Consider the following 15,259-nt stretch of genomic DNA (forward strand, 5'->3'; position numbering starts at 1 on the left):
CTCCCCTTAGCAGCCTCATGTGGTATATATACTACGTTAACTGTTTTATTTAATTTATTTGTTAGGAGAGATCGAATGCAACATGAGCATTTACTACAAACAGTATGACATTTAGGACCCGTTTTTTAATTCGCGCATATTAATGTATTTACGGTCAAAATACCTCCTTTTGCATACGTCATTGGGGTGGGTAGCACAGTCAGTCGGAGAGCACAGCAAGCGTGCTAATTGCAAATAATTGGAATTGAAATGGTGGCTATGAATTAAAAAATATATTTGTTTCTGTCGAGTGCTGACGCAAACTCTTACTCAGTGACTGGACCATATTGAGTTCTTGTGGCTGTATGAATCGACAGATATTTTATAGGCTCGTTTTTTGTGATTTTTTTTAGGAGCTGCCTACTCATTGTTTTTGTTCCTCTGAGATAGATGGCGTCTATTTCAGTGACGTAGGGTAGCCATCTAACTGTTTTGACAGCTGAGGAAAACAACTATATGTTATTATTAATTATTAATATAGCTATTACCATGCAATTAAACAGGGTGTGATTTGCGTTTGATAGTAGCTAAGTAAGTGGGAATTTCACGAAATTACATTTTTTTTTTTATCTGATAAAGCTAGCTAGCCTATTCTTGAGGTGACATTGAAATAGTGCCGTTAGGATCTCTGAGGTGTCTACTACAAAACTGGATCAATGAGTTAGCCAGGTAAATTGCTGAACTTTATTTATGTATTTATTTATTTTAGGTAAGCTTGAAATGGGTCTAATTGACTTAACAACCAAAACACATCTACGTTTTGCTATTTTAATGAGCCAGAATGTCGATAGTTATTTCTGATTGTTTATTGAAGTTAGCTGGCTAACTCATTGAACCTGCTTTGTAGTATACCCCTCTGACCTTTGAGTTATACAAGAAGCTCATCTATGGCTAGGGAAGACACCTATGTCTGTTATTCGTGAAATATTAACTGAGTTTTATTACACTTCTTTGTGTTTGATCTTCTCTCCTTCTGTCCCCCTACTTTGAGCCTAGGTGTGATGAACTGCCCCAATCTTGTGGGTTTTTAGGAGAGACATCAAACTTGTTTGAGCGCACACAACTACTATGATCAACACAGAAGCAATACGAGAATTTGAAGCCAAAGGAAGAAAATCCAGAAGCAATCTTAAGAAATGCTTAGCTTCTGCATTGTCTGCAGACCTCAACAGGTAATGATTAACACTGTTTATGGACACAGAACCGTAGCCTATTTTCCAGTGAAGTCTAGTAAAAAACACATTCACTCTACATAAGGCGTTGTCAGGCAACTGTCAAGAAAGCCCTTATTAGTAAAATATTCCCACACTCATTATCCTATTAAGCAAAAAACGAAATTGCAGCCTACAGGGCATTGCACGGTAACAAAGTGACACTAAGACTGACATACATTTGAATGTAAAAAAAATCAAAACAAAAAACAATGATTGCAAAGTTAACTCTATGCACAATGATTACTTTTAACAATTTCCACTGAAGATTTTACAAAACACATTCACCTGACCAATAGTGCAGATTCAAAGTTTGGTAGCAGAATGACAACACAAACTGCCATTCTGTTACCAAACTTTGTATCTGGAGTCTGTGTCACTGTTACCGTGGAATTGCCCCTTCCCTGTCACTCTCTGCTTATCTGCCTGAGGGCTGTAAAATGAAATGGCTACAGCAGCAGTAACACCACAGCTCATACATGCAACCCAGTTACTGTCTGTGTCCCAAACTGCACCCTATTCTCTTTATAGTTGCTACTTTTGACCATGACCCGTAGGGCTCTGGTCGGAAGTAGTGCCCTACAAAAGGAATATGGTGCCATTTGGGGGGGACACATACAACAGCAGCAATAGCATGCAGTAGGACAGCTCATACATGCTACCCAGCCACGGCCTTCCCTGGGGGCAATAAAATAGCCCAGTTCCAGTAGGCACAGAGGCAGTAGCTACAGTAGTACCACAGTTCTTATGGTCCATTTGGCTTGAGGCTGGCTGATTTCTGGGTCACCCACTTCAGACACAGCAATGGAAGTTAATTATGGTGGTTAGTGGTACAGGGGCAGAAGGAAGGACCAAGGACTCTGTGCTGCTGACTTACCCAGATCAAGTCCAGTCAGCTTGATTATATATAGTTAAGCAGGGTTGTAGGGTTTCTACGGTTGCCTTTGACCTCCCTACACTACTAACCATGCTATCCCCTTGATGACCCACCTCCCAAATGTACTGCTCTGCCTCCTAAAATGTAAATGTCTTCAGTTAAGAAATTAATTGTATCATTGTCCCTTTCCTATCCTTGCTCCACTGAAATTATTTTGTGTTGCAATGTGTTTATGTCCTGCCAGATGTGAACCACTCCTGTGTTGTGATTTCCCAGGCTGCTGCAGGAGGAGTTAGAGGCAGATGTCAGCCTGTGTACGGTGGGCTCCTGCGCCAGCTCCACCCCTCTCCTGGTTCACAGGGCTGTTCTCCTGGCCAGGGCCCCACAAATACTGAGGAGGGGTTCTCATCCAGACCCGAAGACCATCCAGCTAAACAACTATGACAGCACGGAGCTGAAGCAGTATATCAGGTACACTCCGAGTCAGAGTATATGTTATTGTTTTTACAGTTTCAGTACACTCACCAATCCATAGACATATAATTACTAATGCTAGTTCTATGGTCCAATCATCCTTATGTAGGCCCTCTATTCTTACTCAAATAGACATCACAGATGCATAAAATATATTTGAATCTAAATCATTTAAGAGAGTGTTTCTTTGTAGATAATCTAACTCTGTCAATTAACATGATTGTTAGGTGGTGCTTAGCGTGTAGTTTCTGTACTGTTGAATTTCAGCCAGAGGGCGCCATACTCCCTTTTTTTTTCTTCTCCAGACCAAGATGCTGTAAATCAGCCATACTCGATGCAGACCCAGAACATGTTCAATACGGACCGCTGGTCCTGACTTTTTTTAAATAGTCAGAACTCAGTCTTTGAACTTACTGCTGTTTAGAGCTGTAACCGTAGAATGCACAAGGTGCAATTTCAAAAGTTGGTAGTGCATGGGGAGTTTTCCTCTTGTTATGTCATTCACTGACAGGCCTTAGAGAGCTATTTATAACCTGTCAGAAATGTCCAGTTGATCAACTAGATAGCTGGTTAGTCTAATTTACCTATCTAAATCTTGTAGTTATCATGGCCAGATTAAGTGTTCAGGGGCCTCAACCCCCAGGAGGCCCCCTTTGTTTTTGTCAGGTATTGTAATTATTTTTACCTTTATTTAACTAGGCAAGTCAGTTAAGAACAAATTCTTATTTTCAATGACGGCCTAGGAACAGTGGGTTAACTGTCTTTTTCAGGTGCAGAATGACAGATTTTTACCTTGTCAGCTCAGGGATTCGTTCTGGCAACCTTTCGGTTACAAGTTCAACGCTTGTATCTGCCGCCCTAGTGTGTAGAATTGCAGAAAATTAAGTTAAAATGGCAACATTTTCTCTCTGCCAACAAGAGGGGGTGTGAACAGTTTGGTGTCACATGGGTTGTGAAGTGGAGGTTTGTTACTACGCTGATAAATGCAATATCCATCTGGAACTTTGCCACATAGGAAATGTGTGACCGGACCTTCTCAAATAGTAGTAGAGTACTCCTGCTGTAAGTATTTTGTCAAGCAGATTATTAATAGAACGGTGTAATCTGATTACAAAGGCGTTGTGAGATTATCTGATCATGTTAGTACTAATAGCATCCATCTGTAATATCAACATCAGGGTATGGATCCAGTGATACTCTCCATTAGGCATACTGTAGACTAGAGTCAGATCTGGCCCCAGCAGCAGCAGTATGGTCTACTGAGAGAGTACAACCAGCCTTTGATCTAAGTCATTATGCTGCTAGCTCATTAGCAGGGTATTAATCAGGCCTTCAGAGCAGCAGCAGAGCAGACCATGTTGTGCCATGATGATGACTCTGGAATACTGTATATGTGGACACAAACGGCGTACAAACAAAGCCTGTTGGTAGATGTACAGTATATGTGTGAGAGCTCCTGGATTGGGACAATTCGCTCTTAATGGACCACATATTTGTTATGTTCATAACCATACCAATGTGTATGCTTGCAAGTCTTCTTTACTGGTAAACATGAGGTTGTAAGTAACAAAAAAATTCCCAGGACATAGACATATCTGATATGGGCAAAAAGCTTAATCCACTACATTTATCATAGATCATCATTCCTGTCTATCATCCTTCATTGAGAACCTCTGAGTGCCAGTCCAACTATCTTCAGCAGCAGATATACACTCAGGGTCCAGTTTATTAGGTATACCACCCCATTCATGAAGATGGATCACTCCTACAGGCAGTGAGTCACGTGGCCGTGGCTTGCTGTATAAAGCAGGCAGACGGGCATCGAGGAATTCAGTTAATGTTTGATTGAGCGTTAGGTCACTCATTTTGCCCATTCTAAGTGACTTTGAGTGCCCTATGATCATCGGTGCCATGTGCGCCGTATCCAGTATCTCATAAATGGCCGCCCTCCTGGGCTTTTCACACACAACCATGTCTAGGGTTTACCGAGAATGGTGCGACAAAGGAAAAAACATCCAGTCAACGGCAGTCCTGTGGGCGAAAACAGCTCGGTGATGAGAGGTCAAAGGAGAATGGCAAGAATCGTGCAAGCTAACAGGCGGGCCACAAACACACACATTACAGCGCAGTACTTATTTATTTAGTACAACAGTGGTGTGCCAAACGGCATCTTGGAACGCACAACTCGTCAGTCCTTGTCACGGCTGGGATATTGCAGCAGACGACCACACCTGGTTCCACTCCTATCAGCTAAAAATAAGAAGCTATTCCGGTGGGCACGCAATCACCAACACTGGACAGTTGAGGAGTAGAAAAAACATTGCCTGGTCTGACAAATCCCGGGTCCTGTTGCGTCATGCTGATGGCAGAGTAAGGATTTGATGAAAGCAGCAAGAGTCCATGGATCTGTCCTGCCTGGTGTCAACGGTACAGGCTGGTGGCGGTGGTGTACTGGTGTGGGGAATGTTTTCCTGGCACACATTAGGTCCAATTGAGCAACAATTTACCGCCACAGCGTAGCTGAACATTGTTGCTGACCAAATCCAATAGATTTTTGGGGGGATGAGATGGAACGTGCTGTTCGTACCGCCTTCCAATCTGTAGCAACTGTGTGAAGGCATCGCATCAGCGTGGACAACATCCCTGTGGAACGTTTCCGCCACCTTGTAGAATGCCTCGAATAATTCAGGCTGTTCTGGAAGCAAAGGGAGGTCCGGCCCTGTACTAGATGGGTGTACCTAATAAATGGACCTCTGTGTGTATATATTCGAACAGAACCGGTGTTTTGGTCTCATCAGACGCAGAAGAATCAGTTCAACTGCAGTGAGGTGAACAAACAGGCACTGGGCTGGGGTGCAGTGTGCTAGCTAACAGGCACTGGGCTGGGCTGCAGTGTGCTAGCTAACAGGCACTGGGCTGGGCTGCATTGTGCTAGCTAACAGGCACTCATCAGACGCAGAAGAATCAGTTCAACTGCAGTGAGGTGAACAAACAGGCACTGGGCTGGGCTGCAGTGTGCTAGCTAACAGGCACTGGGCTGGGCTGCAGTGTGCTAGCTAACAGGCACTGGGCTGGGCTGCATTGTGCTAGCTAACAGGCACTCATCAGACGCAGAAGAATCAGTTCAACTGCAGTGAGGTGAACAAACAGGCACTGGGCTGGGCTGCAGTGTGCTAGCTAACAGGCACTGGGCTGGGCTGCATTGTGCTAGTTAAGGCTGGGGTGCAGTGTGCTAGCTAACAGGCGCTGGGGTGCAGTGTGCTAGCTAACAATCACTGGGCTGGGGTGCAGTGTGCTAGCGAACAGGCACTGGGCTGGGGTGCAGTGTGCTAGCTAACAGGCACTGGGCTGGGTTGCAGTGTGCTAGCTAACTGGGCTGGTGTGCAGTGTGTTAGTTTACAGGCATTGGGCTATGGTGCAGTGTGTTAGTTTACAGGCATTGGGCTGGGGTGCAGTGTGCTAGCTAACAGGCACTGGGCTGGGTTGCAGTGTGCTAGCTAACTGGGCTGGTGTGCAGTGTGCTAGATAACAGGCACTGGGCTATGGTGCAGTGTGTTAGTTTACAGGCATTGGGCTGGGGCGCAGTGTGCTAGCTAACAGGCACTGGGCTGGGTTGCAGTGTGCTAGCTAACTGGGCTGGTGTGCAGTGTGCTAGATAACAGGCACTGGGCTGGGGCGCAGTGTGTTAGTTTACAGGCATTGGGCTGGGGTGCATCAAATCAAATAAAATGTATTTATATAGCCCTTCGTACATCAGCTGATATCTCAAAGTGCTGTACAGAAACCCAGCCTAAAACCCCAAACAGCAAGCAATGCAGGTGTAGAAGCACGGTGGCCAGGAAAAACTCCCTAGAAAGGCCAAAACCTAGGAAGAAACCTAGAGGAACCAGGCTATGTGGGGTGGCCAGTCCTCTTCTGGCTGTGCCAGGTGGAGATTATAGTAGAACATGGCCAAGATGTTCAAATGTTCATAAATGACCAGCATGGTCAAATAATAATAATCACAGGCAGAACAGTTGAAACTGGAGCAGCAGGGGCATGGTCCTAGGGCTCAGGTCCTCCGAGAGAGCATACTTAAATTCACACAGAACACCGGATAGGACAGGAGAAGTACTCCAGATATATAACAAACTGACCCTAGCCCCCCGATACATAAACTACTGCAGCATAAATACTGAAGGCTGAGACAGGAGGGGTCAGGAGACACTGTGGCCCCATCCGAGGACACCCCCGGTGCAGTGTGTTAGTTTACAGGCATTGAGCTGGGGTGCAGTTTGCTAGCTAACAGGCACTGGGCTGGGGTGCAGTGTGCTAGCTAACAGGCACTGGGCTGGGGTGCAGTGTGCTAGCTAACAGGCGCTGGGCTGGGGTGCAGTGTGCTAGCTAACAGGCACTGGGCTGGGGTGCAGTGTGCTAGCTAACAGGCGCTGGGCTGGGGTGCAGTGTGCTAGCTAACAGGCACTGGGCTGGGGTGCAGTGTGCTAGCTAACAGGCACTGGGCTGGGGTGCAGTGTGCTAGCTAACAGGCACTGGGCTGGGGTGCAGTGTGCTAGCTAACAGGCACTGGGACTCTGGCAGCAGTCAGAATCACTGCACTGTGCTCCTCTCACGCACCTCTGTGTTCTGGAACATTACACCCTGTGCGTCAGTGTCTCCTTGTCGCTCAGAGCAATGATGACTGACTGTAGTATTCCCAATAGAATGTATACAAAGGCTCTAACCTAGGCATTTGTTACCATTCTAATCCTAGGTGTTTTAGAGGGGTTGGGATAAAGCTGAACACACATTTCCTCTTGTACATTGGACAATATAATCTTCTTCCTTTTTTTCTGTTTCCCCTAATCTTAGGCGAATGTACACAGCAGACCAACGCATGGGCTTGGCTGGAGAAGGAATCCCTGAGGACTCAGAGTCGCCTACTATTGTCCTCAATGGTCCCGATGTCGATCTCCACACTGACTCAGGTAAACAGATCAACAGTATGTGCATCCAAAATGGCTTCCTATTCCCTATTTAGTGCACTACTTTGACCAAAGCCCTATGGGTCCCTCGGTCCATGAGACTCAAAATGATCTGACTTAAAGGGACATGTAAAAAAATAAAAGTAATAATAAAATCTCCTTCATATTCATCATCTCCAGAACCACCCCAACATCAACATACAGTATGTGAAAATGGCTCGTTTCTATGTTTTGTGGGGGGGGAAATAGAGGAAGTTAAGTGTTTCCAATGACATCATCAGTGTGCATTGTGAGTTTTAACCAAATATGAGTAGGGATTGCCTACTAATTGTCTACTAATTGGTTAAAGATATCATTGGAAACAGTTATCTTCCTTTACAACAACACATAGAAAAGTGCCATTTTCACATATGTTGATGTTGTGGTGGTGCTGGAGATGATGAATATGAAGTTGAAAAAGGGTGAAATTTCCCTTTAACCCTTAATTGCATTTAGTAGCTTGTTGTTGCTACTGGCAATAACAGCCCAGGGCAGATAAGGCAACACAGCTTTATTGACCTTTTTAGGTAAACACTAACACTACTCGTTCTGCATGTTTATTCAGTTTAGCTTTGTTCTCTGTCATTCACACACAAACACTCTTTGTGTTTGGTCCAACGGATGGAGTGCACAGCCCTTCTAGTCAGATCTGCCCAGGCCAAAGGACCAGGTTTTTTGCACATACATTCTATTGTCTTATTATTGCCCTCCATTCCTATCCCTTTCAGATAATGCTGTGGTTGTGGAGCCAGCCTCTGGTCTTGGAGCAGACCTGTTGGATCTCTACCAGAGAGGAGAAGGATCTGACATCAGCATCCAAGTAGGGGAGCAGGTCTTCTCCTGTCACAGGTAATCAATCGGCCGATACAATGTATGAAGTCCTTTTTGCATCAGCAGTGGTCACAAAGGGATTTAGTGTAACTTGGCCTAGACACCACAGACCAAACAGAAGCAGAGTGGCCAGAAGGAAGAAACCTAGTAGCACAATACGGTCTAAAGGTCAATCAATATTTGTGTAGGAGAATGACTATGATTGTTTTGTTTTTATCTCCAACACAAAACCCCGCCTGGGACTTATCAAACCTCTGTACATCTCAATTCCTCTTCTATCTATGCATAATTTGATGCATCTCAGTAGGTTGTAGGTGGCGTTAGTAGGTGTATTATTTTCACAAAGCAGTTATAGTTCATAACACCAGGCCTACATATAGTAAAGGCTTAACTCCATGACAATAGAGACAGAATACAATATGGAATTTTATTCTATAGTTTTGGGTAGGCCTTGCCCCCCCCCAGCGAGTGGGAGACATAAGGTTTGAGTTGACATATAAATACTCCGCTAGATTCATGCTCATATGTTAAAGGAAAGGAAAGCGATTATTGCACGAGTAACCCCATAGATTAATCATCGAGCGTGGTGGAATTGCCTTAGTGTGCCATGCTCATAGGCTGAAGTTAATTGATGAATGACGTTCCGTACACTTGCTTATAGTAAAGGAGGTTTAAAGATGTGACGCTATGCTGATGAGGTAACATAAACACTAACACGGATACCTGCTATCCTGCTATGCTAATGAGGTAACATTATAAACGTGCATTATTTCCCTGTAACGCACAGTATATTTGCACAGTAGAATTCAATAGCTATAGTTCATTTTTACAAGTTTTGTTGGAGCTGCTTTTTAAAGTAAAAGTCCAATTGAAAACAGTAGTGGGATTGTTGAGTTCGATTTTCATAGTTAGCTAAGCTACTAAGTCTGTTTATTTGGTTACCATAACAACTACTGTAGCTATCTAGTAAACTTGCTAGCTACTTCAGTGGATGTTGAACACATTTCTACCTGCAAATGAACACATTTCTAGCGGCAAATGTGTTCAATTATAGCCATGGTATAAAAGGGATAATCAACTCAGGGCTCTATGCGTTCTCTGTAAAATAATGCAACTCCGTGAATGGTCAGTTCCACACGTGAATTATTTTCCATAAAATAACAGCCCCTCATTTATTACCCCTTACTCACTAGATAAATGAAGGGATGATCCATTCAGACCAGCCTTACTGATTGAACTTTCGTTACTACATTAACATTCTCTGGCATTTGATTGACTTCCCTGATGCTCAAACTTGATCGATTGTTGGGCAGTTCCTCATGTAATAGTGATACACATGCAAGGCTGTTTGGAAGTGGATTGAGTACAGATACTGCTAATGATATGCTGATACATACTGATGCACTTCTTGTACATGAAGAGTTGGATAATAGCTACTGATCTTGTGTGTTTTTTTTCATGTATTTGTGTGTCACATGAAATCATGTTATAACAGTGCTATGCATTTGCATACAGGCGTCACTTTGAAGGGATATTTGCATAGATTGGTTACCATTTTGGCATGCAATCTGAACAGTTGGATTTCAGGCACCAATAAATGGTCACGATTATACATTGACCTTTGAATCAAACATCAACCTGAAAAAGCCCCACAGACTAGCATTTAAACCAATAATGTGCACCAAGCACAACCATCTGTCTCTGTGTCCAAAAATGTTGCTTGATTTATCTTCATGTTTCTGTTATCATTCATTGATAAAAAGTAAGCTGTACAACACAATCACAGTCCTCAAGGCCAGAGGGTTTCACCAAGCCGTTACGCTGTGGTGAGGTCATTCAGTGGTGCAGAGGTAGTGCTAGTAGTAAACATGGAGACAGGTTTCTCCCTCCCTGCCTGTGCTCAGGGGATCTACCCAGACAGACAGACAGACCGTGTAATGCAGCTCCTCTTCAGATGAAAGCGGGAAAACCTTTTTTGGTGTTTTTCTAGCGTTCCATGCCGTGTGAGCCTTGACTGCAGTGCAACACTGCTGAATCTGATTAGTATGGTAGCCCAGTGGTGCCTGCCTGCCTTCTGCAGTTCTCTCTCGCTCCCTTCTTCTCTCGATGCCACTCCACTGGGTCTGAGCTGTGATCTACCAATCACTTTCATCCATCCCTCCACCCCCACCTCCCCCGGCTGGGGGAAGAGAAGCGATATCAAGACTGACTGACACAGACACACACACCTACCTCTGCTGAGGGAAGAGAAGATTTATTCCCCTCCTCATGGAGACTGACTGACATTCACAATCTAGAGCCTTTCATTTACAGCAGCAAGACTTCTACAGCTCATTGTAAGAAGTCACTCTTTTGTTCCACATACAGGAGGACTTGTCATGTTCTATACGTTAGGCTGATGGTGCTACTAAAGTTTGGAGTACAACGCTGTACCATCATGACTACCTTTTGTTAAACGACTTTAGTGTCTCCCAATAACCCAATAACACAAGTGTGGCCAATATTCTTAATATACACTGCATGGTCAAAAGTATGTGTCAAAAGTATGTGGACACTTGCTCATCGAACATCTCATTCCAAAATCATGGGCATTAATATAGAGTTGGTCACCCCTTTGCTGCTATAACAGCCTCCACTCTTCTGGGAAGGCTTTCCACTTTCCCTTTTGCTCCTTGACGTTTCCACTTCACAATAACAGCACTTAGAGGTGACCAGGGCAGCTCGAGCAGGGCAGATATTTGACAAACTGACTTGTTGAAAAGTTGGCGTCTTATGATGGTGCCACATTGAAAGTCACTGAGCTCTTCAGTAAGGCCATTTTACTGCCAATGTTTGTCTATGGAGATTGTATGTCTGTGTGCTCGATATTATACACCTGTCCGCAACGGGTGTGGCTGAAATAGTCGAATCCACTCATTTGAAGGGCTGTCCACAAACTTTTGTATATTTAGTGTATGCAATTTAGCAGACACTTTTATCCAAAGCAATTTAGTCATGTGTGCATACATTTTCGTATGGGTGGCCCCAGGGAGATGGCAGCCACTGTTTTAAGGAATAGTGACAGTAATCACTTAGAATTGATGGAAATGTGTTGCAATAGCTTCGAGACATTCACGATTCTTTCAGCAGCCTTTTTTGCTGTCAATTCTCTCCAGTCACGTGGTCTATTTCTGCTTCTATAATAAGATCTGCTACAGAAGAGGACACCCCTCCTGAAGTATGGTTAAATGATCACTCTGAGAATTATAGCACACTCCAAGTATATGGAATCACAGAATGGCAAAGGGGGGGTTAAATAAAGACTATACTATTTACAGTATGTGGGTGTGTGAGAGAAAAGCAGAGGGGTTTGACTGTGGAGGGGGGGGGGCCCTTCCTCGTCCATGATAAGCTAGTGAATAATGGTGACTGTAAAACTGTGGATCCACTCTGATGATTTTCCCGAGCTGTCATGATGCTAGAGATGATCTGAAGATCATATTAGATATGCAATGTGCTGCAGGGTCATATGTGCATCTCAGTGGCAGTTGAGCATCATCTTGGTAAAAACATGGGCAGTTCAGAGACTGCAGAATGGTTCTTTGATGTCCAGATCAGTCACTTCTCTGAAGGTCTGTGTGCCAGACATACCGTCAGCATGTGTCCCTTCAGGGCCAGCTACACCACACATACACACACACACGCACAGGCCACACAGCTGAAATTTGACTTGTGTGTGTTTTGTTTTTAGGGCGGTCCTGTGTGCGCGGTCTCAGTATTTCCGAGCTATGCTGTGTGGGAGTTGGATGGAGAGCTCCAGACAATGCATCACTCTACAGGGGTAGGTTCTGGCACACATATGTACATGCATGCATGCATACATACATACATACATACATACATACATACATACATACATACATACATACATACATACAGTTGAAGTCAGAAGTTTACATACATACACCTTAGCCAAATACATTTAAACTCAGTTTTCCACAATTTCTGACATTTAATCCTTGTAAAAAGTCCCCCGTTTTAGGTCAGTTAGGATCACCACTTTATTTTAAGAATGTGAAACGTGAGAATAATAGTAGAGAGTGATTTATTTCAGCTTTTATTTCTTTCATCACATTACCAGCGGGTCAGAAGTTTACATGCACTCAATTAGTATTTGGTTGTATTGCCTTTAAATTGTATAACTTGGGTCAAACGTTTCGGGTAGCCTTTCACAAGCTTCCCACAATAAGTTGGGTGAATTTTGGCCCATTCCTCCTGACAGAGCTGGTCTAACTGAGTCAGGTTTGTAGGCCTCCTTGCTTGCACACGCTTTTTCAGTTCTGCCCACAAATTTTCTATGGGTTTGAGGTCAGGGCTTTGTGATGTGCTCTCCAATACCTTGACTTTGATGTCCTTAAGCCATTTTGCCACAACTTTGGAAGTATGCTTGGGGTCATTGTCCATTTGGAAGACCCATTTGCGACCAAGCTTTAGCTTCCTGACTGATGTCCTGAGATATTGCTTCAATATATCCACATAATTTCCCTACTTCATGATGCCATCTATTTTGTGAAGTTTTTTTTATTTTTTATTTTTATTTCACATTTATTTAACCAAGTAGGCTAGTTGAGAACAAGTTCTCATTTACAACTGCGACCTGGCCAAGATAAAGCATAGCAGTGTGAACAGACAACAACACAGAGTTACACATGGAGTAAACAATTAACAGGTCAATAACACAGTAGAAAAAATAAAAAAATAGTCTATATACATTGTGTGCAAAAGGCATGAGGAGGTATGCGAATAATTACAATTTTGCAGATTAACACTGGAGTGATAAAATGATCAGATGGTCATGTGCAGGTAGAGATACTGGTGTGCAAAAGAGCAGAATAGTAAATAAATATAAACAGTATGGGGATGAGGTAGGTAAATTGGGTGGGCTATTTACCGATGGACTATGTACAGCTGCAGCGATCGGTTAGCTGCTCAGATAGCAGATGTTGGTGAGGGAGATAAAAGTCTCCAACTTCAGTGATTTTTGCAATTCATTCCAGTCACAGGCAGCAGAGAACTGGAAGGAAAGGCGGCCAAATCGGGTGTTGGCTTTAGGGATGATCAGTGAGATACACCTGCTGGAGCGCGTGCTACGGGTGGGTGTTACCATCGTGACCAGTGAACTAAGATAAGGCGGAGCTTTACCTAGCATGGACTTGTAGATGACTTGGAGCCAGTGGGTCTGGCGACAAATATGTAGCGAGGGCCAGCCGACTAGAGCATACAGGTCGCAGTGGTGGGTGGTATAAGGTGCTTTAGTAACAAAAAGGAAGGCACTGTGATAAACTGCATCCAGTTTGCTGAGCAGAGTATTGGAAGCTATTTTGTAGATGACATCGCCGAAGTCGAGGATCGGTAGGATAGTCAGTTTTACTAGGGTAAGTTTGGCGGCGTGAGTGAAGGATGCTTTGTTGCGGAATAGAAAGCCGACTCTAGATTTGATTTTAGATTTGAGATGTTTGATATGAGTCTGGAAGGAGAGTTTACAGTCTAGCCAGACACCTAGGTACTTATAGATGTCCACATATTCTAGGTCGGAACCATCCAGGGTGGTGATGCTAGTCGGGCGTGCGGGTGCAGGCAGCGAACGGTTGAAAAGCATGCATTTGGTTTTACTAGTGTTTTAACCTTTCTGATCTCCCCATCCCGGATCCGGGATCGTGAATACAGACTCAAGCTCATTACCATAACGCAACGTTAACTATTCATGAAAATCGCAAATGAAATGAAATAAATATGCTAGCTCTCAAGCTTAGCCTTTTGTTAACAACACTGTCATCTCAGATTTTCAAAATATGCTTCTCAACCATTGCAAAACAAGCATTTGTGTAACAGTATTGATGGCTAACGTAGCATTTAGCATTAGCATTCAGCTGGCAACATTTACACAAAAAAACAGAAAAGCATTCAAATAAAATCATTTACCTTTGAAGAACTTCAGATGTTTTCAATGAGGAGACTCTCAGATAGCAAATGTTCAGTTTTTCCTGAAAGATTATTTGTTTAGGACAAATCGCTCCGTTTTCTGCGTCACGTTTAGCTATGAAAAAACCCCTGTATCCAGGATTGTGTAAATCTATCAGCAAGCTCATTAGCATAACACAACGTTAACTATTTATGAAAATCGCAAATGAAATGAAATAAATATGCCATCTCTCAAGCTTAGCCTTTTGTAAACAACACTGTCATCTCAGATTTTCAAAATATGCTTCTCAACCATAGGAAAACAATAATTTGTGTAAAAGTAGCTAGCTAGCGTTAGCATTTCGCGTTAGCATTTAGCGTTAGCATTAGCGTTAGCATCCAGCACGCAACATTAACAAAAACATAAAAGCCTTCAAATAAAATCATTTACCTTTGAAGAACTTCTGATGTTTTCAATGAGGATACTCTCAGTTAGATAGCAGATGCTCAGTTTTTCCAAAAAGATTCCTTGTGTATTAGAAATAGCTCCTTTTATACATCACATTTGGCTACCAAAAAAAATCTGAAAATTCAGTCCTCAAAACGCGAACTTTTTTCCAAATTAACTCCATAATATCGACTGAAAACATGGCAAACGTTGTTTAGAATCAATCATCAAGGTGTTTTTCACATATCTCTTCATTGATACATCGTTCTTGGACACATGCTTTCTCCCCTGAATCAAATGGTAAAGTAGAAGCAGCTGGCAATTGCGCACCGAATTCGACGCAGGACACCAGGCGGACACTTGGAAAATGTAGTCTCTTATGGTCAATCTTCCAATGATATGCCTACAAATACGTCACAATGCTGCTAAGACCTTGGGC

The 15,259-nt window shown here is 43.3% G+C and overlaps 1 protein-coding gene across 7 annotated transcripts in view; it reads left to right on the top strand.

The window, feature by feature from the left end:
* Positions 1–171: 171 nt before the first annotated feature.
* Positions 172–15,259, top strand: part of LOC110521715 (BTB/POZ domain-containing protein 8) — a 44,009-nt gene continuing 28,921 nt past the window's right edge. For 3 of the 7 annotated variants that reach the window (XR_016495213.1, XM_021599512.3, XM_021599511.3), the window contains exons 1-6: positions 172–708; positions 1,036–1,211; positions 2,404–2,598; positions 7,450–7,565; positions 8,330–8,450; positions 12,163–12,252. Coding sequence is in view for 6 of the 7 variants with exons in the window: in XM_021599512.3 (XP_021455187.3) it covers positions 1,108–1,211; positions 2,404–2,598; positions 7,450–7,565; positions 8,330–8,450; positions 12,163–12,252 (626 nt within the window). In the remaining variant the exon portion in view is untranslated. The remainder of the gene's footprint in view (positions 709–1,035; positions 1,212–2,403; positions 2,599–7,449; positions 7,566–8,329; positions 8,451–12,162; positions 12,253–15,259) is intronic. The other 4 variants (XM_090231885.1, XM_090231884.1, XM_090231883.1 and 1 more) reach the window with 3 other exon arrangements.

The sequence above is a fragment of the Oncorhynchus mykiss genome, chromosome 4 (genome assembly GCF_057628025.1).
Source record: "Oncorhynchus mykiss isolate SJ-2025 chromosome 4, ASM5762802v1, whole genome shotgun sequence".
Taxonomy (NCBI): domain Eukaryota; kingdom Metazoa; phylum Chordata; class Actinopteri; order Salmoniformes; family Salmonidae; genus Oncorhynchus; species Oncorhynchus mykiss.